The 27,756-nt window shown below is 30.5% G+C and overlaps 2 protein-coding genes across 2 annotated transcripts; one reads left to right on the forward strand and one right to left on the reverse strand.

Annotated features, from left to right (window-relative positions):
- Positions 1-15,493: 15,493 nt before the first annotated feature.
- Positions 15,494-19,031, forward strand: LOC145620857 (protein CYTOSOLIC ABA RECEPTOR KINASE 9-like). Its single transcript, XM_081675578.1, has 2 exons — positions 15,494-16,620; positions 18,454-19,031. The coding sequence occupies exons 1-2, from the start codon at positions 15,704-15,706 to the stop codon at positions 18,881-18,883; spliced, it is 1,347 nt and encodes a 448-aa protein (XP_081531704.1). The 5' UTR covers positions 15,494-15,703; the 3' UTR covers positions 18,884-19,031.
- A 2,769-nt stretch (positions 19,032-21,800) lies between these two features.
- LOC145621132 (uncharacterized) lies at positions 21,801-27,611 on the reverse strand. Its single transcript, XM_081675864.1, has 9 exons — positions 27,372-27,611; positions 27,175-27,225; positions 26,387-26,503; positions 25,266-25,760; positions 23,795-24,219; positions 23,551-23,650; positions 23,154-23,213; positions 22,850-23,035; positions 21,801-22,295 (listed from the first exon to the last, which is right to left on the reverse strand). Exons 1-9 carry the CDS (start codon positions 27,429-27,431, stop codon positions 21,975-21,977), a joined length of 1,815 nt encoding a protein of 604 aa, XP_081531990.1. The 5' UTR covers positions 27,432-27,611; the 3' UTR covers positions 21,801-21,974.
- Positions 27,612-27,756: the final 145 nt, after the last annotated feature.

Genomic DNA, 27,756 nt, shown 5'->3' on the forward strand with positions numbered 1-27,756 from the left:
TTTTTCTTTCAGATTTATGTACTTTCTCCCGCTATGATGTTGTGTGGGTGGTCAGGTGGATCCATTATTTATTGCTCTTTAAAAATTTGAATTTAAACTTTTTTCTTCAATTCCTAATATTGGTTTAAATTTAAAGATGGGCATCTATTCAAAAAAAATTGAGTTGGGTCAAGATGCTTGGAAAACACAAGCATATCACAAGTACAGTATGACACATTGTTACAAAGTGCATTAAGGTACACCGATAGATATTGTGTCGTGCATGAGCATAATTTTCAAATTTTGACATGAACTTGACATGAGCATGATAAGAGATATTTTTTATTTTTTTTTTCCAATTTAACAAAATTATAAAGGGGAATCGCTACCTAGCACAGCACATGCGTCAATTTGTGTTTGGGCTGCAATGTGAGAAATTGAGACAATACAATTATTTTTTGGCTCATTTTAGACATAATTCATTTGGACACAAGATACATAGGCACAACATAATTGCCTATCAAATTTAATTGAATCACTATTCAAATAAAATTTTAGGCACAACATAATATAAACTCATTTGAAGTATGTGTTTATTCCCTTTTACTCGTGGATAACGGCAATAATAATGTAACAATTGTTCTAGTTGTATTACTCCCTCGTTTGTGAGTATAACACACCTTTAAAAGATATGGTCCTTTAATATATTCTCTTACTTGTTATAGGTTTCACTTTTTATCACAAACTTGGTTCTATAGAATCAATTTAAAGTCTTAATTATTCACTCCTACCAATAAAAGGACTTGCACACAAAAAGTTGAAAATTCATGTGAATTTAGATATATAAGGGGCTTAGCTTGTTTAGTACTTCGTATACCATAAATATTAAGTAGTGAGAATGTAAGAAGTGTAATAAATTTACAAGAATTCTCATATCTTCACAAAATATGGGAAACAAATTACCAAGTTCCCCGTCATAACTCAAAATTTTCATAATTTGTAAATACCTACTTCACATAACAATTTCAAGAAAGTTTAAAGTGGAATTTCAATTTCCATGAAATACAATTATCTATAAAAAAAATTAAAAAAAAAAATCTATTGTGAACCAAATAATAACGGGAAATTCCTTATTCCTCATATTGAGAAACGAAATATGTTTCTCATGGTGGTAAAACAATATTTTTCATGCCTTTTAGTGGTCACGTGTATTGTGATGTGTCAGAGTTGCTTATCCAGCATTCACACGTGATAAATACATGATCAAGTTGTCCCACTATGCCCAGTCAGCAGCACAACAAAGATAAAAACCTGTCAATAATTTCCAAAATGCCATTAGTGAAACAAAAGTTGTTTCTCATAAGAGCATGAGCAATGGTCGATGGTAGCTCATAACCATTACAAGTCACCTTATTTATTTCTCTCTCTTCCCAATCATCTTCATCCACCTCACTTTCCACTATCTTAAAGTTATTATTATGAGTCACTTTTTTTTAAAAAAAAAAAAAAAAAAAAAAAAAAAAAAAAAAAAATGGATAATAGCAAAATAAAAATAAAAAAAATTAATATCTCCGTGTTTTAATAAGTGTGACACTTTGAGTGGCACATAGTTTTAGGCAATATAATTGACTTAAATAAAATAAGAGGTAAGTGGAGTAGTTAGAGTATTAAAAAATTGTAAAAGAAAGATAGTGGGGTTAATAGTTTATTGAAAAATAATGAATATGAGAAGATAGAAATAATGAAATAAGTAGTAGTGAGTTTGGGTGGAGACCATGAAAAAACAAAGATATATTTAAATGTAGTTTTTTGTCAAAAATAGAAGTGTAACACTTATTGAAACACGACTACATTTAGTAAGTGTAACACGTATTAAAACATGGAGAGTACGAGCATGTCAGTTACTCACCGGTTACTCAGCAGTGAGGAGTACTCCTTACCATGAGTAACTTGTGGGTCACTTTCCACAATGGTGAGTTAAGTCACAAAGAGTAAAGAGAGTGTTGTGAGTTACTACTAACTCACCATTGTTCATGCTTTAATGAGTGATTAGAATGTCCTCAATAATATCTACTACAGTAAGACAATTAAAAATAGACACAAATAATACTTCTTCCGTTTCTTTATAGTTGCAACACTTTCCTAAAATAGAAATGTCACAATAGTTGCAACACACTATAAAAGAAAGGTTTTTATGGTGAAATTGTACTATTACCTTTGATTAAAGCACACGTCCCACTTGGTTATACTCCTAACAACCTTTTAACCCCATTTCAAATGTATTATAACATGTGAGGTCCATTTTTCTTAAATACCATGATAAAGTGTACTGTGTGTTGTAACTATAAAGAAACGGAAGAAATATGTAATTAAGTTAAATCTTAAAGACGAAAATGGAGTACTACAATAAAATTATACCCTAAACCTAATTTAATTTTGGTACTCCTTATTAACAAAAAAACCCTTTCACCATTACCAAAAAAGAAAATCAGAAAGAGAGTCACCGAAGACAATCAATTTAATAAATAAAAAAATACATATATTTAAAAAAAATAAATAAATAAAAAAAAAATTGTGAAGTTGGGCAGAGTGGAAATAGTACGGATAGGAGGAAGAGTGGAAAAGTGAGTGTTAACGTCACACTTACAGCGTACTTACTTCACTGTAAACATGCCCACAAATCTAGGCATTAAGTAAATTTTATTTAACTGTGGATCGTATCTTTTGCTTACTATTTTAGCAATTATCTTCTGATTTTAACAAAAGCTGCTCTTTTTGCCAGACTTAACTCTAGCTACACCTGCACTCTACTAAATTTTTACTGTACTACTCTACTGTTTGTAACTTTGGGGTTAAATTTTCCATAAACTACGTGCTCTGTTTGTGTTACAGAGTAAATAAATGTTTCATTTATCTTCTTTTTTCGAGCAAAAAGAATAAAATCAATTGTAAAGTGAATAGAGACTTTATATACTTCTTCCGTTTCTTTTTAGTTGACACGTTTCTTTAATCACGTTTGCCAATGTACTTATTCAATTATTAATATCTTTAATTACCGATATATAAAAATTATGAAAAGTTGATATTTTAAAAGTATATAACGTGACGAATCTAACAAGATCCCACATGACTATATTTTTCATTACGTATAAAACACAAAACACGGTCAAAGGGAGGTGTGTGAATAGTGCAAAAGTCAAAACGTGTCAACTAAATAAAAACGGAGGTAGTATTTAAGAACACCATGAATTTTTTATTAGAGGAATAGAGCACAACCGTAGTCTTATGAACTTCTAAGCAGATTGGAACAGATTTCAGCAGAGCAGGTGTCAACAGATTATTAACACTCGCAAAGCAAGTGTCAGCAAATTATTAACACTCTGCAGAACAAAGTAGATTTAAGTAGGGGCTAGTAAAGCAAAGCAAGTAGATTTTAGCAGGATTCAGTAGAGAAGAGCAGACCACAACAGCTCAAAAGAACAGGCCCATAATTCAATTTGAGAGGATATTTGCCACCTACCTGTTTCAATGCATAATACAATTGATTTTTTAAATTTATATGTGTTGACCCAATTAAGTTTAAATGATTATTTAAACCGCAATTTTGGTGTCATGGTAAGTGTGGGATGACCCAAATTTAATAGGCCCAATTATTTTTCTCGAAAATACTAACATGTAGGTGAAAAAGTGTGAAAGATGTTAAAATTGGTATTTTCATGAAATTTAGGATTAGGGCTTGTTCTCTTCATTATTTCCAGTTCAGTTCAGTTCAGATTCAATAAGTTCAGTTCAGTTTAATTCAGTTCTTAATTTCTTTCTTTTATAAAATATTCAGTTCAGTTCAGCTCAGTTCAATCAATCAGAATAGTTCCTTAGTTTGTCATCAATGTGATTTTCTGTTTTTTGTTTCTCAAAATCATATAATATATGTCATATAATGAATAAAAAAATCGTCAAAATGATGATCAAATTCATGGTAATTTTGAAAACTGACAGCAGAATAGTGGAAATATCTTTTTATAGCTTGTTTCCTATTTATGGTTCTTTGTTTTAAAAAAACAAAAAACTAAAAACAAAAAGCAATGTAAAACAAGCCCTTAATTTTATATACATGTTGAGAATTTAATTTGAAGAGCATGCATGAGTGCATATGCTTTTACAAACTTCCTCCACCTTTATACACCAACTATAAATTTGTGATGCTGAACATTATTTGGGATCATGCAATCCATTTGCATCCTCCAATGTTCCCCTAAGATCGATCTTGACCATCCTCTTATACACTCTTTGTGTTCCTAACTCTCTAAGAAATTGAATGATTGCATATTCTACATGCACACAATCTCCCTATTTCTGCCTAAAAAATCTGATGAGGGAAAGTGAGGGTTGGGGAGGGGGGGGGGGTGCTCATTAGGGCAAACCGAGTTTGGTAAAATGAGCAAAGTTAATTGTCTCGATGTGTTCTTGAGAATACTCCTCCGATGGTCAAGTAAGAAAATGACGTTTGTTGAAAAAGAATCTAGAGAAAGTGATTAATTGCCCCTTTGTATAATGTGACGAATCAACATTTATAAGGATGGGTGAGATCATCACCTACATATGTACTTGAGCCTGTGTGCTGTACAAACACGGATTAGGGTGTCTCAAAATTTGGGCCTGGTCAATTTTTGAAAGTCTAATTGAGGATTTGCATTGGGGGTATTTTGGTAATTTCATTGTTCAAGAGAGTTGGGCTCACCTGATGATTCAAACACTCCCTAATCCACTTTTCCCTTGTATTACTCCCTCTGTCCCCTATTGTTTGCTCTACTTGCCTTTTTTAGGTGTCCCCAAAAAATTGTCTCATATTACTTTTGACATGTTTTCCCACTTGCACTCTCTCTGTCTCTCTTCTCATTGATAATTGTATCAACCCATATACTGATATGCACCATTTTTTACCCAAAGCCTTAATAAAGTGAATTTATAGTTTGGGGCAAACAATGAAACAATTGCAGACAATAAGTATAGTAAGATAGTATTCTTATAACTTGCCTCCAGTATTCTAGGAAACTTGTACTCTTCTATATTTTCGTACAATGGAATTTATAGGTGCTTGTCATTCATGGGTTTTTTGCTTCTAGTTAAGGATTTTTCCCACATTAAATATTGTGCGTCTCTTTCGTAATTAGTTTTATTGTCTGTATCCTTCCGTATAAATAATTCTCAATTTCTATATCTTTAAATAGTTTCTGGTACACACTCATAACCCGGCCTCCAACATTTCTTGTGGAAGAAAATACAGGTTTTATTTGCACTAATGGTAAACTTGTAATTAAATGAGGGCATAGTTGCACGTAATAATCATAGGTGAAATGGGATTCCACATTTATCAAAGCACATTATATAACATCATTATTTGTGTTTATTAATTCCGGTGAAAAATGCCCATAAGGAACTATCAAAATGGGACGGAGGGAGTATTGAGTAAAAACTCATAAACTTTTGATATATCTGGAGATGAATACATTAATATTCCACATTACATACTAGAAATTAAGATTTGCAATGTACAATGATCGGTTGAGTTGATTGGCTTCCACAAATTGAAGTATCAACTTTTTCATTAACTAATTGTTTTGAATACTTCCCTGGTCTCATTATAATTGCTCCTTTAATCGATATAGTAATACTACACGTTATATGTAGAATTTTTTTTATAAGGTGAAACAAGTAAAATAAGGGTCTGTTTTCATTGACTGAACTCAGCTGAACTGAACTGAGCTGAGTTGAACTGAACTGAAATGAATATTTTTTAAGAGAAGGAAATTAGGAGTTGAACTAAACTGAACTGAATTGAATTTCAACGTATGAGAACAGGTCCTAGGATGGAAGAGTTATAGAATTAATGAATTATAGATATTAATGATTAAATTACACATTAATAAATGTAAAAGTAACCCTGTAAGGTATTACAATCAATAAAAGATGGGTGAAATTACTGAAATATTATTTTACCTACAATTAACCTCAAAATTAAAATTTTATAAACATGGATTAAATAATATGAGTGGTTCTTATTTTTTTTTTTAACGGACTTTTACGAAAAATAATTACTCGTACCGAGTCTATAATGATAAAAGAACATACTGTAATTAAATGCAAGATTGGGCTGCTGCACCCACAAACCAAGAGAGAGAGTCCATTTAACAAATTCAAAGGAGGTTTTCATCCAAACCCATATGCCAATAGGAGGAGTGGTCCCCTTTAATTTTATAAAGTGATTAACTCTCTCTTCTTCAACCAATGTAGAACACTTACATGTGGTGAAAGTCTATTTATCAACACTATCCCTCAACTCACATGTAAGGTCCCTTTTACTTTGTCCTAATGAACTTCAGTCATTTAGGGTCACATATCGTGAGGCAAGCTCTTATACCAAATTTATCTTTAAAATTAAAACAAGTACTCCTTCCGTCCTTTTATTAGAGTCTCTTTTCTCATTTTCACAGGAATTAAGGTTTTTATAGATTCCTTAAACCATGTGATTGGAAGTACCAAAGTACATTAAGGCCTTGTATGGTAAATGGCTTTTGGCTGGCTTTTTTTATTAGCTTTTGGCTTTTTCTTTTGGTCAAACAGCTAAAATACATGTTTAGTGAATGACTTTTTAGCTAGCCGAAGCCAGTTTTCCCACAAAAACAAAATGCTAGTCTTATGAGCTTTTTGGTTTTGCCTTTTGGCATTTCATTAAACAAATTACTTTTTTTATCCTTGATTAATAATTAAAAAATAATAGTTAATAATTAATAATTAGTTATTAGTAATTAGTGACTAGTGATTAATAATTAGTAATAAGTAATTAGTAATTAATAACTTATAATTAATCATTAATAATTAGCAATTAAAAATTAATACTCCCTCCTTTTCATAATGTTAGTCCCATATGGAATCAATCACATAAAATAAGAAAAAAAATATATTTGGAATCTAACATTAAAGTACAACATGATTCATAATTAGTTTACCTTATTTAATTTTTTAAATTTTTTATTAGGAAATCACAAGTCATAATTGCATAATTTAAAGCAAAAATTCCTTACTTAGAGTCATGTCATCAATCCACAACTTATTAATTCCAAAATAAATCAAGTTATCAATGAAATATATTCAATATGGGTATATCTTTTTGAAACACCCAAAATAGTATATGGGACTACTATTATGAAACGGAGGGAGTAGTTATTAATAATAGTTAATTATCAATAATTAATAATTAGTAGTACTTAGTAATTAGTATTAATAGTTAGTAATTAATAATAAAAATTAGTAATATATAATTAATAATTAGTAATTAATGATTAGTTTTTTTATACTTAATAACTACTCCCTCCGTCCCCTATTGATGGTCACTTTTGTCATTTTTGGTGACTCAAAATGTTAGTCACATTTGCTTTTTTCAAATACCATTAATATTATTTTTTTACCAAAATTCTCTAACATTTGCAAAAATATTTGTGTAAATTTAACTTTTCCATGTAAATTTTACTTTCCCATGTACTTTAATTACTTTCTCTCTCTACTTTTTTGCATACCCGATGTAAATTTACTTTTTCAATGTACTTTCTTTATTTCTCCTTAATTCCCGTGATTTTTTAGCAAAAATGACCATCAATAGGGGACGGAGGGAGTAGTAGTTAGTAGGAGTGATAAATTAATACTTAAGTAATTAATAATAAATAGTTACTAGTATTTTGTATTAGTAATTAATAATTAGAAATTAGTAACTAGTAATTAGTAATTAATAATACTTATAATAAATGAATAAGAACACTTAATAATGTCTTTTAACAATTGATTTTACCAAACATATGTACATACAACAAATGGTCAAACGACCAATACTAACAGTTAGTCAAACAAGCCAAGTTAAATAGCCAGCAGCCAACAGCCAATTGTCAAACAACGTCTAAGCGCATTAAATAACAAGTGAGAGAAAAAGAAAAAAAAAAGTAATAAATGCCAAAAAGAAGAAGAAGAATGAGGAGAGAGAACATATGTTGGTGGATTAATAAATGCCTAAAATATTTGGCACACAAAATTAGTAAAAGTTGAGGAAAATTTGGAGATTAAGTTAGAAGAATGAAGTTAAAAAAAATAAAAATAATAAAAAAAAACCACTTACTAAATAGGAAAAGATTCTAACAATGAGCTTTAGGGCCTGTTCACATTTACTTAATTTCAGTTTAGTTCAGTTCAGCTCTAATCAGTTCAGTTCAGTTCAGCTCCAATCAGTTCAGTTCAGCTCTTAATTTCTCTCTCTCATAAAATTTCATTTCAGCTTAGTTCAATTCAGTTCAGCTCCAATTAGTTCAGTTCAGCTCAATTCAGTAAATGTGAACAGACCCTTAATTTTGATTTGCCAAAAAAGAAATAATGGATTTTAATAAAAGGATGGAGGGAGTATTACTTTTCGGCTTTATCGACACAAATTATACACTCATACTCTATTATTTTACGACATTATTGTTTCCTATTATATATCGGCACAACTCATCATACTCCATCTACTCCCTCCGTTCCTGAAAGAACGACCCATTTGGCCTAATTTTAGTCCAAAAAAGAATGACCCATTTGCATTAAACACCCACCAATTTGCAACAATATTTGTGCAAAATTAGCTTTTCAATATATAATTTTGATTTTCCATGTAATTTTATTACTTTATCTCTCTATTTTTTTACAAACCCCATGTAAATTTATCTTTCCAATTGTAACACCCCAATAATTCTCCCTTTTTCAAACCACTTATTTTAAATAAAATAGTGGAGAATCATTGACGTGCTACCGCGCACGTGTTAAAACGTTAAGGCTTTATCAAAGTATCGCAGCGGAAAAATCAAACTTAAGTCTTTAAAATAACATAGTTTAGAAAACGAATAAGCCAAAGCTTACAAAGTGGAACCATAAAGGCTCTTATTTAAAACCAAACCAATAATCAAAGTCAAAAACATAAATGAAATAGCAAAATATAAATAAGTTCGACACAAAGAACGAATACGCTCAATCACACCATCCCTTGACAATGCGATTGTCAAACCCATGAACTTCACATCATCAAGCTAACCTGTGCAATACTGCTCCCCAATAATACAAGTGTAATAATTGGATCATCACAGGGTCATTGAAAGGCGAAGGCCATGACCAAAAGAAAACATACATAAAAGCACGCAATCAGCAAAGCTGAGTACATACAAGCTACAACTTACAAAACTTAGCATGCTCAACTAATTAAAGTAAATAAACATATAACACAAATTTATTTAATCAAGACTCCACACTTAAACAATTCAACTGACTCAACATACTTACTAACTAATTCCAAATACTTGACTCTTTATATTCAATTCATTAATTTAATTTGGAGTAAGCAATAGACGAGGTTGTCCAATCCACCAAATCATTTTGGTCCCAAATGACCATTTGAAATAAAAGTTTAGCGCGATGCAAGAATGGGCGCGACTCCATTCTCACAAAGTTAGTCTAGGATCCCATCTAACTTTCATTATAAAATAAAATGTAAATACCAAAAGAGAAGAGGACATGTTGATCAAACAAGCCTCGAAAAGCCACGGGCTACCACCGTGTACCCCAACCCATAATTGTCAATACTCTAGAAGTGCACGCTTTCCAGAGTTTTATTGCTCATCCATGTTTCACTTTACGTGATTACAACTTTAATTAATAGCCGACTCAATCAAGAAGACCATACATAACAATCATACATCAATTCATTTTTAATCTTATTTAGGACAATGGTGTTCACATCACAAATTGACCTTTAATTCCATTAAACTTCTAAATTATCCAAAATTGTTGAACATAGTAAACCCACCTAGCCATTTCGGCTTAATAAACCACCTTTACTCAACATACTAACAAGTCATGATTGAGTAATAAATAAATAAATAATAACATTGTGGAATAATTAATAAATTCATTCCACTTAAACCATTCAATTCCAATCCTTTAATAATCCAAATGTGGTTAACAAACCAATCCAATAAAATATGTTTGTATCAACATTCCATACAAACAATTAATCCAATATAATTCCACATACTTACATCCATAATTCCATACAAGCATAATTAATTCACCAAAACATGCCTCATAACATAAATACATGAATTAATTAAATATATAACCAAACAATTTCCATCCAAGTGTTCTCTAATCATGAAACTAAGTTCTTTCCTTTTGGTACCTAAACATGATACTACTTGCAACGAAGTAGACATGTACGTACCCCGTACAAACAATCCTTTGAGCCACTTTTAATCACTTAAAATTCTCCTAGGGAATAATCACTTCCTAGAAAACAATCAACAATTAATATTACTAACCCAAGTAATTTCCAACAATATAATATGATGAAAAACTTATTAAAATAAAAAAAAAAACATATTTATATGCTTAATTAACTTTAAACATAATTAATTTTATTAATCAAACTCAAGGATAAAATTTTAAGCATAAAAAAAAACTTCGTTAAAAATGAAAAACTGCCCGAAAATCATATTTAGAGGCAGAATTTGGCCACGAGAGGGTGAGTTCTTTCTTAAAACATCGTTTCCACATGGAAAACACTACTTTTTTGTCAAAATCGGATGAGTTCAGAACCTGATCGGGATTAAAACGGGATTAATATTAACGAACCGAAATCTAAACATTAAAACACAAATTTACGAGTTCAAAATAATCTGGAATTAAGTTAAACTAATTAGTAGTTATAATCACCAAAATTTCAAAACATCATTACTATAAAAGCCCTAAATCAATTGTTCATAAAAAACCCTAAAATCATGATTTTCAATAATTAAAAACCCTAGGTTATAAAATTTACAAAATCTGAAAATTATAACATTTATAAAATCTGAAATTATAAAGTTTAATCATCAAAATACAATTTGATACTAATTAAATTAATTTCAAACAATAAAATCAAAACCCATAATCAATAATTATAATTACACAAATTAATAAAACAAAAGAGAAAGAAAATAAGACTAACCTTTTGTGTGGGGAAATTTTGGGGATGTATGGGGTATTTATAGGAGAGAGAGTGGTGTAGGGTTAGTTTTAAGATTGGGCCTCATAAAATTAATGGGTCAATTAAGAAAGTAAAGTGGGTTTGGTTTGTTTGTTGGACATAAATTATTGAAGAAAGGTTCATAAAAAGTTCTTTGTAATAAAATCGTTCATCAAACCCAAAAATAATTTGAAACTTTTGAAATTAAATCCGAAAAAATACAAATAAATATTATGAATAAAATATAATTTCATTAATAATATATTTAAAAATACGGGGGGTTACACCAATATACTTTTACTTCTTTTTATTTAACTTTCTTAATTTCGCGTAATCAACCCAAATGGGTCGTTCTTTCGGGGACGGAGGGAGTAGTTATTATAAGGAGAATTTATGAACTTAAAACGTCATTATTAAAACTTTAATACAAGTATCTAAGCAGGCATTCATTAAATTATGTTAATTAATTTAAGGAAAATGTTATACATAGCTCTAAGGGCTACATATAAGCATTAAATTTACATTTGAAAATCGTAAAAAGTTAAGAAATCATCAAAATATAAACACTAATAACACTGATTTACGCGTGTTTTTATCATAAATTCGCAATTTTATATAATTTCCATGAGTATATTTAATACTTATATATAGTCCTAAGGGCTACATATAATGATATAACGTTACCCTTAATTTAAAGAAGAAAGAGAAAACAAGAATGATTAATTAGAGAAACGATAGCCGTCAGAAGAAAAGGATGTCATGCAATCACGTCAGTTAAATAAAACTTAATTGATAGCCTACCCTCTCTGTCATCTGTCATGTAAGGATAGGCTGATACCCTAATTAACTATCTTAATTAATTATCAACGACCCATTTAATTGAACTTTAATTTCTCTTCACAACTTTGCCATTCAACATCAATCTAATAACGACTATACCATTTTAATTTTCAACTCCAATTCTTTCGTAGCATTTTGCTACCAAAATTAGAACACCACTAATTCATTCAACTTTTTTTTTTTTTTTTTTTGAAAAATGCAGAAATAATTTATTAATCAAGGGCTAGAGTTTTTGAGAGTACATAAAGGGGTCATCTCCCTATGACACTGATTAACCCACACTTGTTTTATACCAAACAAAATTAATTTAGCGAGATGATGCGTAATAAAATGACTTCCTGCTTTACATGAGACCACAAAAATGAATTAAAAGAAATACTAAGGGAGAATGTCATCCAAACTCCATCAAAATTAGAGAAGTACACGGCTGCCTTTGATAAATGATTGATCAAGACTTGGCAATCTGATTTCAAAATCACATCATCATACATTCATACTCATACCGTCGTGCAAGTTTATTAGCCATGGGGCAAAACAATTACACCTTGTAGGTTGTAGTTGTAACTTTCATTTCAAAACAATTGTATTACACACGTACGAGTACATTTCAAATCTAGTGCTATTTATACACTTTATTCGTTTTGGGTTGATGGGTACACTCCAAAGTTTACATAAAAACTAGTCCCTTCGTCTTAGAATAATTGACACATTTTTTTTTATTATTATTTTTTATTTTATTTTTTAGCTTTGAGCATCTTTTATTGCTATTATTTAAAATAAAATTTTAGCTAAAACTTGATATTCTAATAATGTACATTAAGGGCATGTTCTCTTCAGCTTATTTGTAGTCCAGTTCAGTTCAGCTTCAATAAGTTCAGTTCAATTCAGTTCAGTTCTTATCTTAATTTCCTTCTCTCAATAAAGTATTCAGTTCAATTCAGCTCCAATAAGTTCAATTTAGTTCAATCAATCAGAATAGGTCCTGAGATGAATCCAACAACAACTTACCTATTAACATTTAGATTCAAATTCTTATTTTTATCTTATTTTCAAATACTACTTTGTATTTTTTTACTTTTTTTTTTAATAAATTTGTTCTAATTTTGTCCTTTGTCCGTAATGTATTAGGTTAATGAAATCTAATCTATCTAATATATATATATATATATATATATATATATATATATATATATATATATATATATATATATATATATATATATATATATATATAAAGGGGAGTTTTTTCCCAAGATTTTAGAGCGCCACGTAGGATTTTTATTTTTAAAAAATTATTAGAGCGCCACATAGGATTAATATTTTTAAAACGCTCCCATAGGATTATGCCACCTAATATAAGATTAATTAACGTGCCATGTAGGATTATAAATTATAGTTTATCCAATAAATAATTCAAGTGCCACATAAGCATGATTGACTAATGAGATTTTAATGGTTACATTAATTAAATACTAAATATAATCTTTTGAGATTAGGAATTTTATCTAATATTTTAAAACCAATACGGAGAAAATGGTATATTACGTACAACTAATCTAATATATATATACATATATAGGGGAGTTTTTTCCCGAGATTTTAGAGCGCCACGTAGGATTTTTATTTTTAGAAAATTATTAGAGCGCCACATAGGATTAATATTTTTAAAACGCTACAATAGGATATTATCTTTTGAGATTAGGAATTTTATCTAATATTTTAAAACAAATACGGAGAAAATGATATATTACGTACAACTAATAAAATAACAAATGTAATCACATAAATATGAAAAATATTTTTTTTAAAAAATAGATCGATCCGTGCATCGCACGGGCTTATATCTAGTATATATATAAAAAGGGGAGTTTTTTCCAAGTTTTTGAAGAACCACGTAGGATATAATTTTCTTAGCGCGTCATGTAGGATTATAAATTTTTGTTGTAGCCAATTAAATAAGATATTATTAGTTTCTTTTAGAATAAAATAATTCAAATGCCACGTAAGCAAAATTAGCGAATGAAATTTTTAAGGTTAAATTAATTAAATATTATATATTATCTTTTAATATTAGGAATTTTATCTACTATATAACAAATTTTAGCACATTAATACAAAAAAAATTATTTTAAAAAAATCAAACAAATCGTGCATCGCACGGGGTTCATCTAGTATGAATTATATTAGAACTTGTAAAAATCTATTGAGAAATTCATGGACCAAATAGTTTTGGTTGAATTGTTATTGCACTGAAAAAAGTTATGAACATTTGTTGGGCTGGAAGCCCTGAGAAAATATGAGGCTTAGGCTATGGTTCAGCCCATTGCTAGATAACTTGGATTTTGGTAATTTGGATTCACACTTGAATATGGTGTGAGCTTCTATGAACACTTATTGGGCTGTTATTGGATTCACCTTTTTCTTTTTTGAACCAAGCTTAGTCTAAGACCTCCAAGTAATGGAAATTGGCTCTATTTTAATTCTAGTAATTTTTTTTTCAAATAAATTAATGTAGTAGATTATATGATCAATTAACCATACTATACAAGTTGATATTAGCTTATTTTAAAAATAATCAGATCTTATCTTTTAATTTGCTTTTGTTGAATATTTTCATTTTTGTTTTTAATATAATATGAAAATTTTATATTTGAAAAGTGCATATAAACATGAATATTTGTTATTGCTTAAATAAATAAGGTCAAATTTTTGTTAAATCTGAAATTTCAAATCAAATTTTACGATTTTTTATTAGTGCATAAATAAATAAGGTTAAGTTTTTGTCAAATCTAAAATTTCAAATCAGATTTGTTCATAAGAACTAAACATTATAGTAATACATATCATATATGTTACAAGTTTCATCTTTGCTTTGACTAACTTTTGTAACAAATAGATTAGGGGAAAAAAAAGAGTTCTTGTTACTTCTTTTTTTGAACAAAGAGTTCTCGTTTCTTTACATTTCTCTCATTGTTTCATAACTTTAATCAATTGTTAAGTAGAGATGTTTATGGTTGAATTTATACATTGACAAATATGATAAAAATAAAATAAACAAAACTTCAATAATTCTATTATAGATAATATAAAGTATGTAAAAACCATATGACTTATATGATTTAATATTTACATTTTTCACATCTTTAAAATACTTTTATGATCTTAATTATAAAGATTTTGTAATTTAAAATTCATTATTAATCTATAACGATTTTTTTCCTTCATTTTTTAAAATATTGCAATCTAGTGTTCTTATAATTATATATTCACAAAATCACAATCAAATCGTAATGACACAACCACAAAGTATAAATACTAATGAATGTAGCTACACAAAATGTATAAAAAATTGGTGGTGTGCCGCCTCCATAAGTAGGCAGGTCCACTTTCCTTTTTAATCATTTAAAAAAATAAAATAAAAATCAAGTTTGACTTATTGCCACTTTTCCTCTTAGTTTATACAGTCTTCTGTTTTCTTGTCTTTCTTCCCACCATTTTTTCCCTACAATTTTATTTCCTTTCTAATTTTAAATTAATTTGACCCCATTTTTCCTCAAAAAAAAAAAAAAAAAAAAAAAAAAAAAAAAAAAAAACATTTTTCCTCAACAATAATTTTATCCAATCATTTTAATTTATGTTTTTTTGAACAACTTCACAACATCACAACCAACCCAAATCAATTACTTTAAATAAAATAATATTTAATTCAAATCAAAGAAAATGAAATGAAATACCCCCAAAATTTCACATTACTTGTATTAAAATAAAAAATAAACGTCTCCAAAAAAATTCACCACAAAAATCCGAAATATTATGTGCAGAAGAAAAATGGCAGTAGACGCCATACCCCCCACATCACCACACCCAAAAAACCCATCTCCCCGCCACCGCAACAACCACCGTAAACCACCGTCAAACTCCGGCAAATCAACCCCAACTCCGGTTTCCTCCGCCGCATCTTCCGACCCATCAACCACCTTAAACAAACCCACTTCCAATTTCACCTCTTCTTCAACCTCCCACTCTAGCCGCCATTCTCTATCCAGCCTCCGCAACTCGCTTCCCGAGAACCCCCACCTCTACGACATCTCCGAGATTCGGTCCGCCACCAACAACTTCCTCGCCAAAACATACTCTGTGTCCCGGTGTTGGCGATGTCATTTGCTCGGAAAGGACGTGTTGATATTCCAGAGGAAGGTGAATAATCATCATAGTATCGATTTACGCCCACCAAGTGTTCGACAGAAGTTGTCATCCATCTGTAGGTCGCATCATGTTGCAATTGTTAATCTAATCGGAGCTTCGATTTCTGGGGATTATGTTTATTTGGTTTATGACTTCATTGAAGGTGCGAATTTGTATGATTTGTTGCATAATAAGAGTAATCCGGGGTTTACTGTTCTTGATTCGTGGATGTCGAGGATGCAGATTGCGTCTGATCTAGCAAATGGGATTGATTACATTCATAATAATAATACTGGGTTAGATGTGAAATCTGTTCATAATCATATTAAATCGAGCAGTGTTATTGTTACTGAGCCCTCGTTTAATGCGAAGCTTTGCCATTTTGGGACCGCCGAGCTTTGCGGCGAGCCGACGGAGGAGAGGGAATTGGATGATTTGGGTGTTAGTTATAAGGTTGAAGAGATTGTTGATGAGGAGGAAAGTTTGTGTTCTTCTCCGAAGAAATTGAACCGATCTAACAGTATCAAGTTCAACGGCACTACAGGGTATGTAACTTTTTTTTAATTTAGTCGTACTTCCTTTGTTCGAAATTAGTCGTTCTATCTCTATCGGAATTAGTCGTCATGTTAATAATAAATTCATTATGTTTGATGTCCTTTATTCGAAATTAGTAATCACGTTAATACAAGTAATAAGTTAATCTGGGTAATATTGTTTGACGTTCTCTGTTTGAAATTAGTCGTGACATTAATAATAAGTTAATAAAGTTATTTGAAGTTGGACATAAGTTCATGATGACTAAATCTAGATAAAGGTAGATGTGAAATTATAGTTTTTATTATCCATCTGTCCGGAATAAATAATCATGTTAATTATGTGCTAGATAATATCGAGTAATGTTTTTTGAATTTGGACATGAAGATGATTAAATTACATGATAGTTTCGTCTGTGTTTTGTAAGAGAAGAAGTTAATTGTTGTTACATTTTGAGGGAATTAAGGATTTAGACAAAAAAAATTTGGTAGAAAGTAGAATTAAGAAGATAGCCGAGTAATATAAAGAATTTCGTGTTATCCTTTTATCCTAAAAAGTTTGGTCAAAATTTAGCTCGTCATAATCGTGGTTCCCACTTCCTAGTTATCAATTCTCACACGCTGCATTTTTGCATCAAATTAAGGTATGGAGTACCAAACTTAAGTTGAATGTGATGTTATTGTGATTAATATATGATAAAAAGACGGCTCAATTTTATTTTATTCTTATTAAAATGACAAACTACTAATTTAGATAACGATATGTATGTCATATGTGGATACGAGTATTTTATGTAATTTAGATAGTCCGTGTTGTCTTATAAGAACATATAGCTATTTTATAAAGAACATCCAGTTTTATATGTTTTTTTTGTAAATCTAAAGAACATAATGATATTAAAGAACATTATTCATATAGTAAATGTACATTTGGTATAAATGATCATGTATGTATATGAAAATATACATTTTACTGTATTATAATTTACATTGTATTATATTCTAATGAACATATATGTTATAATGTTGGTTACATGTTTTAGGTACATTGTATTATTGCATCATATAAGAATATGAAAAAGAACATTTTATTGTATTTTAATGTACATTGTATTATTTGGATCTACAATTTTTTCTAAATTTGTCTATTTGTTTGCTTTCTTCTTCCAAAATATATTAATCGGTTGATCTTCTTCAAGAATTTCATTTTATTTCTCATTGCAACAACAAAATTATATCAAAATCGCAATTAATTTTCAATAAAATCAAATATTACAATTTTCAATCAAATTTATAAAAAACAAACACTCAAACTCAAAATAAACAAGTATGAATGTCAAATAAACAAGTATAAATGTCGAATTTAGTCTTACCTTTCTTTTTTATTTGTCATCTTGAGCAATTTTGGGCTCAAAATTTCGAATTTCTTGAAATTTTGTTTGAGGTTTGAAGAATTTAAATGGGTTTGAAGTTTTGTTTGGAGAGAGAAAGTGAACTTTTGGTAAAAAAAAAAAAAATGATTTGTAATTAATGTATGGTAAAAAAAATAATTATAGTACTATTTATCTATTTCATTGTACAAAATTTCTTTAAAAAAAAATATATATACAAAATTGTTGCATAAAAAACTGATGTACATTATAATGAATACTATGTTCTTTTATGTATATGTCTATGTACATTATAAATGACTACTATGTTCTTTTATATGACCATGTTCATTAGTATATAATTGAATGTTCATTCCGCATTTTTGTATTTTGGAGCGGATGCACCATGTGGATCGTGCATCCGCCTCCACGAACCAACTGCTGTATAATAATAATCTTTCCCAATGTTATATAGGTATATGTCGCCGGAGTTTCAATTGACCGGGGTAGGGACTCGAAAATCCGATGTGTATGCATTCGGAGTAGTGTTGGTGGAGTTGTTGTCAGGGGAGGAACCGGTAAAGTATAAATATAACAAAGCGACGAAGGAGTACATAAAAACATCGGCGGTGGAAGCCGCCCGAGCAGTGGTGGAGGAAGGTGGAGTAGAGAGGGAAGGGAGGCTAAGGAAATGGATTGACATAAGGCTAAAAGATTCGTACCCGGTTGAGGTGGCTGGTAAAATGACGCGATTGGCCGTTGATTGTTTACAAGTGGACCCAAATAAACGGCCGGATATGCGACGCGTGGCAGGTAAAATATCCAAGCTTTATTTGGAATCTCAAGTTTGGTGTGACAAAATGAAAATTCCTACTGATTTTACGGTGTCGTTTGCTGCCCGGTAGTATAGTATATGTATTGTTGACTTTGATATAACTCATATAAGTCAACCTTATATTTAAGATTGTTTTCTCACTTTAGATTTTGTATTTTATAATTGGATATTCTTGTGTACAATAACCTGTAATGTACAGAGTATTAACAAAAGAAATGATTTAGAATGATTATTGTTTCTGGGTTTTCTATATTATGACTGTATATTTAAATTTAATTGTGTCAATTATTATTTTAAAATGAAAAGAGTATTCATTATCTCATAATAGATAATATGTATATATTTTTACTCATTATTTCTACTCGTACTATATAAGCCTTTTTTCTATTGCTCCTTAGTACTGGTAGAAGCTCAATCAAATAAGCTACTCCACTTGAATTTTGATGATGCCGACATCAAAAGATCAAGGCAATTTATATCTAAAATAAATCAATAAAAAATATAAAACAACTTTATTAACACGGTTTAATTATAGTAGGATGAGTTGTTAGTTGACTAGAGATCAACGCATTCATATTTTTCTTAGATTCTCGTACAATCGTACTAAGTTAGTTGCTGGAGTGCAAAACAAAAATATTGACTTAATGACTTGTGTTCGTTGCATGGGATCTCCATATTTTGGATGCTGTCTTTGCCTGTCTGTATTCATATCATATGAATTAGTTGAAAATAACAACACTCGCAAAAGAGACCTAGTTGAATATAACAACACTCGCAAAAGAGATCTAAATTGTCCTTTCAAATGACCCAAGTTGTTGCAATAAGCCAAATAGCTAGAAATTCACTATCAACACTACTCCGTACCATTTAGACTTCGATTTAGACTTTAGACTAATCAAGTACGCGTATTAATTTTACACAACATTTTTCATGAGGTGGACAATGATACTTCGACCCAGTTTTTTAATTTTTAATTTTTAATTTTTTAACAATTATCTATTCCTCTCCCCACGCTAGTCCCTCTTTCTCCAAGTTTTTCTCTCTTTTATATGCTCTCTTTCCCTCTCAATTCTCTATCTTTCTCTTTTTTCTTTGTAGTATCCCATGCGAGTTAACAATTCCACGTCAATCAGTCCATGTATGTACATTACATTTCAAAAATTGGATATGAACCTAACATGCATGTCTCATCCACTTTTTATACAAGTTATGAATCCTATAATTTATAAGATTTATCAGCCGCAGTGTTCTCAATAATTTAAGATAGTAACCTTTAGAGTGCATGTATACTAATGCAATTTGGAATTTAGGCAATACAAGATTACAAGTGCATACATGTGTATTTTGGGAAAAAAAACCATAAAATGTGTATTATTATATGTTAGTGAATGATAGATTATGTTTCGTAATTTAACAGCCAAGTTTAATTGAGTAATCAATGATTAATTTAAGCTCATAATTGTTCGAGTGTTGGGGCATGCTGGCGTTGATCTTGATCTACAATTGAAAAATACTCACATTGAGTCGTTGACTTTTAAAAGTACAAAGTGTACAACTACAAACGTAACACATGTTGCATATCCTAAATAGATTACTTTTTTCTGAGTTATGACCATTTAAAAGAATGTTTAGCATACCTTTATTAATAGAGATGGTTTAACGATCATTAATTATTATTAGGAAAATTTTGTTGCCTATAGAAGAGTCAATTGTTCAGAAAAAAAAAGGCAGGGAATTTTCTCTAGCATTTTGACTTAATTAATCTATACTTATATATTAAAAAGCGTTTCAAAAACAGAATATGTTCCACGTGTCACCTTTTGTAACTTCGACATGTCAGTAATATGTGTCACATGTCACTACAAACATAACATGTCACCTTCTCAACATGTATTAGGTTTGCATCTAAAAATGCTTATAACAAGACTTGAATAAGTCTTAAGTTATAAGTCTTACCGTCTTAGCCATTTGTTAATTGTGTTTTTTTGAAACCAACAAAATTATAGTTAACTTAGATAAGTTAATTGGTGTTTTATTATACTATTTGTTTTCATTATGCAATGATTGAGTTTGACAACTAAAAAATGTTTATAGCAAGACTTAAACTCAAAAGCAACAAGTAAAAACTAGCAACCCGGGGAATCGCCCGGGCCACACACTAGTTTATATATTAAAAAACGTTCCTAAAACAGAATATGTTCCACGTGTCACCTTTTTTATGTTCAACATGTCACCTTCACAACATGTATTAAGTTCGCATGTGAAAAATGCTTATAACAAGACTTGAACTCAAGACCAACAAGTCTTACCATCTTAGCCATTCATTACTTGTATTTTTTATCCAACAAAATTATAGTTAACTTAGATAAGTTAATAAGTATTTTATTATACTATTTGTTTCCATTATGTAATGATTGTGTTTGGCAACTAAAAAATGTTTAGCAATCCAGGGCATCGCTCAAGCGACACACTAGTTCAATAACTTAATTTCATGAATTAGGACATTTGACTAGGAAATTCCTCCACTCATCTACGACAAATTTTCTTCTTTTTGACAATTTAAGTCACTGTCTTAATTTTTTTTTGACGGGTAATCATGGTCTTGAAAGAATACATTTTCATGTATGTGTCAAATATGTGTATGTAATTATATACCATATATATATATATATATATATATACACACACACACTTCATGTACTACTATTAAGTTGGCCGTTTAATAAGATGAATCGAACATGATAGAACAAACCAAATGGTTCAGACTTATTGATAACCTATACCCAATCTAAACGATCTGTGATTTCGGTGCACCCATCATGTTTCAACTTTTTGATTTTTTTGTGCAACAGACTACACCTTATTATTAGGTGACCACAAGAATTTTTAGAAATGATTTGCCTACAATAATTCTTGATTAATTTGTCTAATTGATTGCTGTATGCGTGCTGTGATTATGTACAATAAACATATATCCCCTAAATCCAACCAAAAAAAAAAAAAAACGAAAAAATAATTGTAAACAAGGAATAATCAATCTATGATTAGCTTCAACACCCAATGACCAATAGAATAGAAGAAACAAAGATTGATACTAAAAAGAGTAAAAACCCTTCATTTGATGTATACAAAATCCAATTGATCGAGCTAAACTTAGTTAACTATACTTGTAACAAATATTGACAGTCAAAATCATATGGCATTTTCTCAATATTAATACCATTATTAGTTACTCTACCACTATTGCTGGTACCCTTGTAACAGTCCACAATTGATTTTCTGAGTGAAATTGACGTAGGCAGCTGATGACAAACCCACTCTACTAAGGAATCCATGTCCGTTGCAAAATCATACATGTTTTGTATTAGTAGCTCCGGTAACCATATCGTTTTCGAGTTTGTCACCGATATTGATGCTTGTAGGTACTCTTGTTTCGACTTCTCTAGCTCCGATGCCACTCCTTCAGCTGTGTAGATCCTCACCTGCACATTCCATACTAATTAAATTAGGCACGGATCATTCCAATGCTATCTAGGCGGGCACACACGTAAATGTCTGATGTAGTATAAACATATTCTTAGGCCTCAACCATCAGTTTAAGCTTTTTGATTAGGATGATCCTTTAACATGGTGGCAGAGCCAAAGTGACATAGAGGTTACGGGTTTGAATTTTATCCACCCCTCACCTTTAAGTGGAATATTAAGTGTTGGGTATGAGAGGGGCCCATGCTACATCCACACTTCAAGCCCAACGAGCTTTCGTGTGTTCGTGTGAGGAGCGTGATAGAGTATAAAACATATAATCTTGACTTCAACCGTCAGCTTAAGCTTTTGGTTGAGATGGTCCTATAACAATGTCACCCGCTAGTCTAATGTGACACACGTGTGCTCAACACTTTATCTAGAGTACAATATATTATATGTTTGAGACGCGTCACAATAAAAAGTTTACTTTATAATTTAGTTAACTAAGGACCATGTATTAAGGATTGTTTAAGGTCGTGTTAAGAGAAGTCGATGGACTAATTAAACTTACAGCGGGAGAAGATCGAGTTCCACAACATAGCGTGAAAATGACATTAGGATTCACGGTGTTGAGACCGTATAGTTCATGGATAATAGCTTCCTTCCCATCTTTAGAAGACATGAGTGTTGGTTTCCTTAGAATACAACGTTCTATAGCTTGTGCATTCACAACTTTTCCTCCTACATTCAATGTTGCCTGTAATTTAATCAAAGTTAACTCAACTTTTAATTCATAAGAAATTAACTTAGAGAATGTCATGTAATACATAGACAAATTAAGGTTTAATTTCCACTACTCTTTCTAATATTAGTACCTTATTCAATAAGTTGAGCAACTTTTCTGCGCTAGAAGGCACACTAAACTTGAGAAACCCCTGCAGAAAATGTCGAAAATGTTATTACTTGTAGGCTTGTAGCTAGAAGCCTAAGTCGGATTGATCGATGCAAGAAAAAATTTGATACAATAATGATTATAATTTAGTATTGATGTCAAATAATGTAAAAAGTCGGTACAAAAGTCAAAGGTTAGATCTATTAGAAGACCAACTCAACCAAAAGCTTAAGCTGATGGTTGAGGTCCAGAAATATGTTTTATACTCTATCAAGATCCGTTAGATTATTCCTAGTGATTTTTCCTTGTATAGTTTAAGAAGACATGATAGATAACGAACTCAAATTTAGAAATTTGCATATAGTTTAGGAGAAGCTTACATGCATTATACAAGCATTGTATATGTTGATCCAAAATGCAAGCTTTTGTTGATCTGACAAGGATTTGAGGTCCACCTTCTGAAGGCTGTTGAATAATCCCCTGTTCCCAAACAAACATTTAAGGATAATTTTATAACTCACTTTATTCACTTCAAATTTAGTTGTCGCATAACTAGTTTAAAGTACGTATATCTTCAACACGACAACTAAATTTGGACATATAGTGTACATAATTTTGACTTACTTGAGCTTTTGGAACAATGGAATGGAGCTTGAATTAGAGACAAATTTCGGGTCTAAGCAACTTGAAGAGACAACAACCAAGTTCTTGTAAGGACCAATGTCTCTTGGTATAGCCCCTTCGATATCGAAAATGCCGTATGGATCTTGTTGTTTCGACTCCTTAATGAGACTTGTTGATAAGTTCACCCCTGGCTCAGTCCTAAAGCTTAATGAAGAGTACATGGATCTAGATATAGGGCCAGATTTCTCTAGCTCACTTTGCCTTGATATCCTAATTAATCTAACATAAATGAGGATTAAGCATTTCATTATGTTTTCGGACAACTTGTTGGGTTGCCATTTTGTTCCATTGCTTTCTTCCAATTGTGTTGACCCTATTGATTTTTGAGGAGGATCAACTCGAACTTCTACACTCCTTTCTTTTGGCTGCATCAACAAGTGTAAATTATAAGCATACAATGAATTGCCGACTTAATATTGATATTCGAGCAATAGAGCATCCTAAGCTTATAGTATAAAGATTGAATTTAGACATGTCAACACATTGACCCAACCTGAATCTGACCCGACCTAAAAATCTTAAAATCAGTCATAAACTAAGAATCCAAACAAACAAAATTAAGTGAAAATCTTAATAGCCCACCCAAAACTAGTACAAAAAAGACTTGAAGACCAAAAAAAAAAAAAAAATTGACCCATTTAACACAAGAATAGAATTTTACATACCTAAAGGCAACCAACCAACCAACCCCCAACATTCATGAACCAAAAGTATGCAATTTTTGCCTATGGATTAGTCTAACCAGATAGGTAATTAGGTACTAGGGAGATCATATCTGAAATATGGATGCATCTATCATTCTATGGTAGTCATCCTAACCATTATACTAAATTTTTACTTGCTGATTTTGATTCATTTTTTAAAGTCAAAATTAATTAAAAAACATTTATCTAAATTTTAAAATTTATTTATTAACTTTGAAATAATTTATGAATTTTCCCCTCAAAAATAATTTATGAATTTTTATTTTTATAATTTTCATAATTAATTTACATAATTTAGTTTTTATTATTACCAAATTACAAAAATAATTCATAAAATAATTTTGAAAAAATAAAAATATAATTAATAAACTAAAATAAAAGATTAAACTTTATAATTAATTTGACATAAATAATAAATAAAAATCAACCAATAAAAATTAGTATAATGATAGTCATTTTAAGGATGACTATCATAGAATTTTCATTGAATTATGGCACTACCTCCGGCCCAAATTAATCGGTCACATTTCTATTTAAGTTTATCACGAAACTGTACAATCACTTCTAATTCTCAAAAATAGAACAAGTGATCTAATCATATGTGAACCTCACTTCACCTATAAACTCAAAAATTACATAACTATAACTTCAAAGAAAAAATTTGCATAATCTTAGACGTAGGAAGTAGGGTTTAAGTTGAATGTTACCTTAAAAGGTGTTGGATCTCTGAAGTTTCGCAAAGGTGAAGCAGTAGGCTTTTGAACACCACTTCTCTTTGTCATTCTTTGATCCTGCAGTCCGCTTTGCTTGGAAGTTGGTTGAATGTATGGTGATAAATTCCCTCCTCCTATCGGGCTTCCGATATCCTTCTCATTGATGGTAAAGTCAGTAAGACTATAACTTCCATTAATGGCCTTACTTATGAAATGTAAAGCCCTAGTTTCGTAACCAATCCGCTGATCATTGTTGTTGTTATAGTTGTTGTTGTTGTTGATGTTGTTGGATCTTTGTTGCGTGTGTTGTTGATTGTATTTTGCCATGCTTGTGTTGTTATTTCGCAACTGCGATGAATGCTGCTTTGGTTTTACTTGTTTAGATGCTTCTTGCTCGGCTTTAACATCCTTTCGAAGATGCTCGATTTGAGTTTGAAGTCCAACGATTTCATCCTCGACCATCACCAACTCAGATAAAAGCTCTTTCATCTTGTGAAACAAGGAAACAACACCTACTCATGAGTGCTACTTCAACCTTCTACCCCAAATAATGTATAAAACTTGCAATTCAAGCATTTGAACTTAAGACTTTGTTTAAACTTTTTCTTTAACTATTAATCCATCTTTTTGAAAACGAGAATATTAGGTAACACTTTCCATTTTCTTTTAATCGCAACATTGAAATTTTACACCATTCACAAAAATCATTATCCCTTTGACTGTTTTTTTGTGATTCGTACGTCAGGAAAAATATAAATAATTTTACTAAGCTAAAGTAAATTTAAAGATATTAATAATATGAGATGTGCATAAGCAAGCATGAATTCCCCAACATTGTAATTAAAAAAGAACTTTGTAGAAAAAAAAAGGTAATTAAAAAAGAACAACAATATGTACCGTAGTAATTTTCGGAAGTATTAGGGTAAAGGTGTAAATGGCATTGGCATGGCGTTACTACGCTAGTATTAATGTAACAAATATGCATAACTTAATGAACCAAAGACTTGATCATAGCTAGATTTTATATTGTAGGTGGGGATTTTACTTTTTTCACCAACAATTAGTGGATTAAGAGTCTAAATTACGCCTAAATGTAATGTGGAAAATTATGTTACCTTAGGAGGAAGATGATCGGGGACGTGCAATGGCATGCCAGCTTTTCGATTATAAACTTGTTGCAAAATCTCACGAACTTGCTCCTCGTGGTTTAACAAGTTTTGGAGAACCGTCACCTATAATATGCAAGCAAAGCAATTACTCAATTACATACAAACTCATCGTATAACTCACATGTTCACAACACATTTAAGCATCATATATACTCTAAACTAGTTCATCAATTGAGCTTTTATAGTTATGATGACAAATAATATAATTATGGAGCTCCAGCACCTATAATATGCTAGCAATTACGATCCGATCATACAACACATGTTCACAACACATTTAAGTATCATATTTACTCTAAACTAGTTCATCAATTGAATTCTACTTTATTGACAATATATATGTAGCTAGGACATGTAATATATGAGTGTTTTTTTTTTTTCATAATACAAAAGGTTCATAGGTTGGATTGTGTGTAGATAGGCATACTAAAAATAGCAAAGTATATATGTTTTCAAAATGCAAAAGTATTTTATAATTTGCTTAAAGAAAGATCTATCCAATAGATTTAATAGAAAAATATAGTAAACAATTCAATTCAATTTAATATAATGGTAAATTTTTCATGCAAAAAATAAAACAAAAGTGAAATGCTCTTATGATTAGAAATTATAGATTCCTTTGTTTGAAACTAATTATTGCCCACAAAATAATTTTAAATGCATCGATTTCATGGATGATGTGATGCTAAAAGATTGCACGAGTACATGCATTGTCAACCAATGTAAAATTTTACCTCTTGTTGTAACTCTTGTAATTTGCGTTGTCCACCAACATTTTTCTTTACCTAAGCAACAAGACATTTAGCAAACAATCATTTAATACACACCGGATTAACTATATATGAGGCTTGAAAAAGATATATTTATAAAATTCACAAAAGAGTGCAACAACGTAACATTGATCAACATAAAATCAAAAAAGAAAACTTACTCCATTTTCTGGTATAACAGGAAGTAAATGCATACGGGTAGCAGTGGCCAAGGAAGACATGCTATCCGAGTCGAATGAATGCTAGAAACACCGCAAGAGAAATCAAGAAACTTAAGGTGGATCGATTCGATCCGAGCGTGTAAGGGAAAAAAGAGGGAGTATTGGTGTGAGGATGCTTATGTATAAAGTGAGTAAAAGGATTAATATGAAGTAAGGTTCGTTGTAGTTGGAAATGATGTAGTAGTTGAGAAATGATAATGTAATTTGTTTATAATCATAAGATAGAATAGAAGAAGTAATGATACTAATACTTGAGAAGATGAAGAGGAGCTTTCAAAAATACTTGATGACTTATAAATTGGTGTTAACCGTCTAATTAGTTGGT

Source organism: Chenopodium album, chromosome 27, assembly GCF_948465745.1.
Source record: "Chenopodium album chromosome 27, dcCheAlbu1.1, whole genome shotgun sequence".
In the NCBI taxonomy this organism is placed as follows: Eukaryota; Viridiplantae; Streptophyta; class Magnoliopsida; order Caryophyllales; family Amaranthaceae; genus Chenopodium; species Chenopodium album.

Coding starts and splice junctions, on each gene's coding strand:
- LOC145620857 (XM_081675578.1), top strand. CDS start 15,704: ATGTGCAGAAGAAAAATGGCAGTAGACGCCATACCCCCCACATCACCA. Junction 16,621..18,453: donor AAGTTCAACGGCACTACAGG/GTATGTAACTTT, acceptor AATGTTATATAG/GTATATGTCGCCGGAGTTTC.
- LOC145621132 (XM_081675864.1), bottom strand. CDS start 27,431: ATGTCTTCCTTGGCCACTGCTACCCGTATGCATTTACTTCCTGTTATA. Junction 24,220..25,265: donor GAGATCCAACACCTTTTAAG/GTAACATTCAAC, acceptor TTGTTGATGCAG/CCAAAAGAAAGGAGTGTAGA. Junction 23,651..23,794: donor CCATTGTTCCAAAAGCTCAA/GTAAGTCAAAAT, acceptor GTTTGGGAACAG/GGGATTATTCAACAGCCTTC.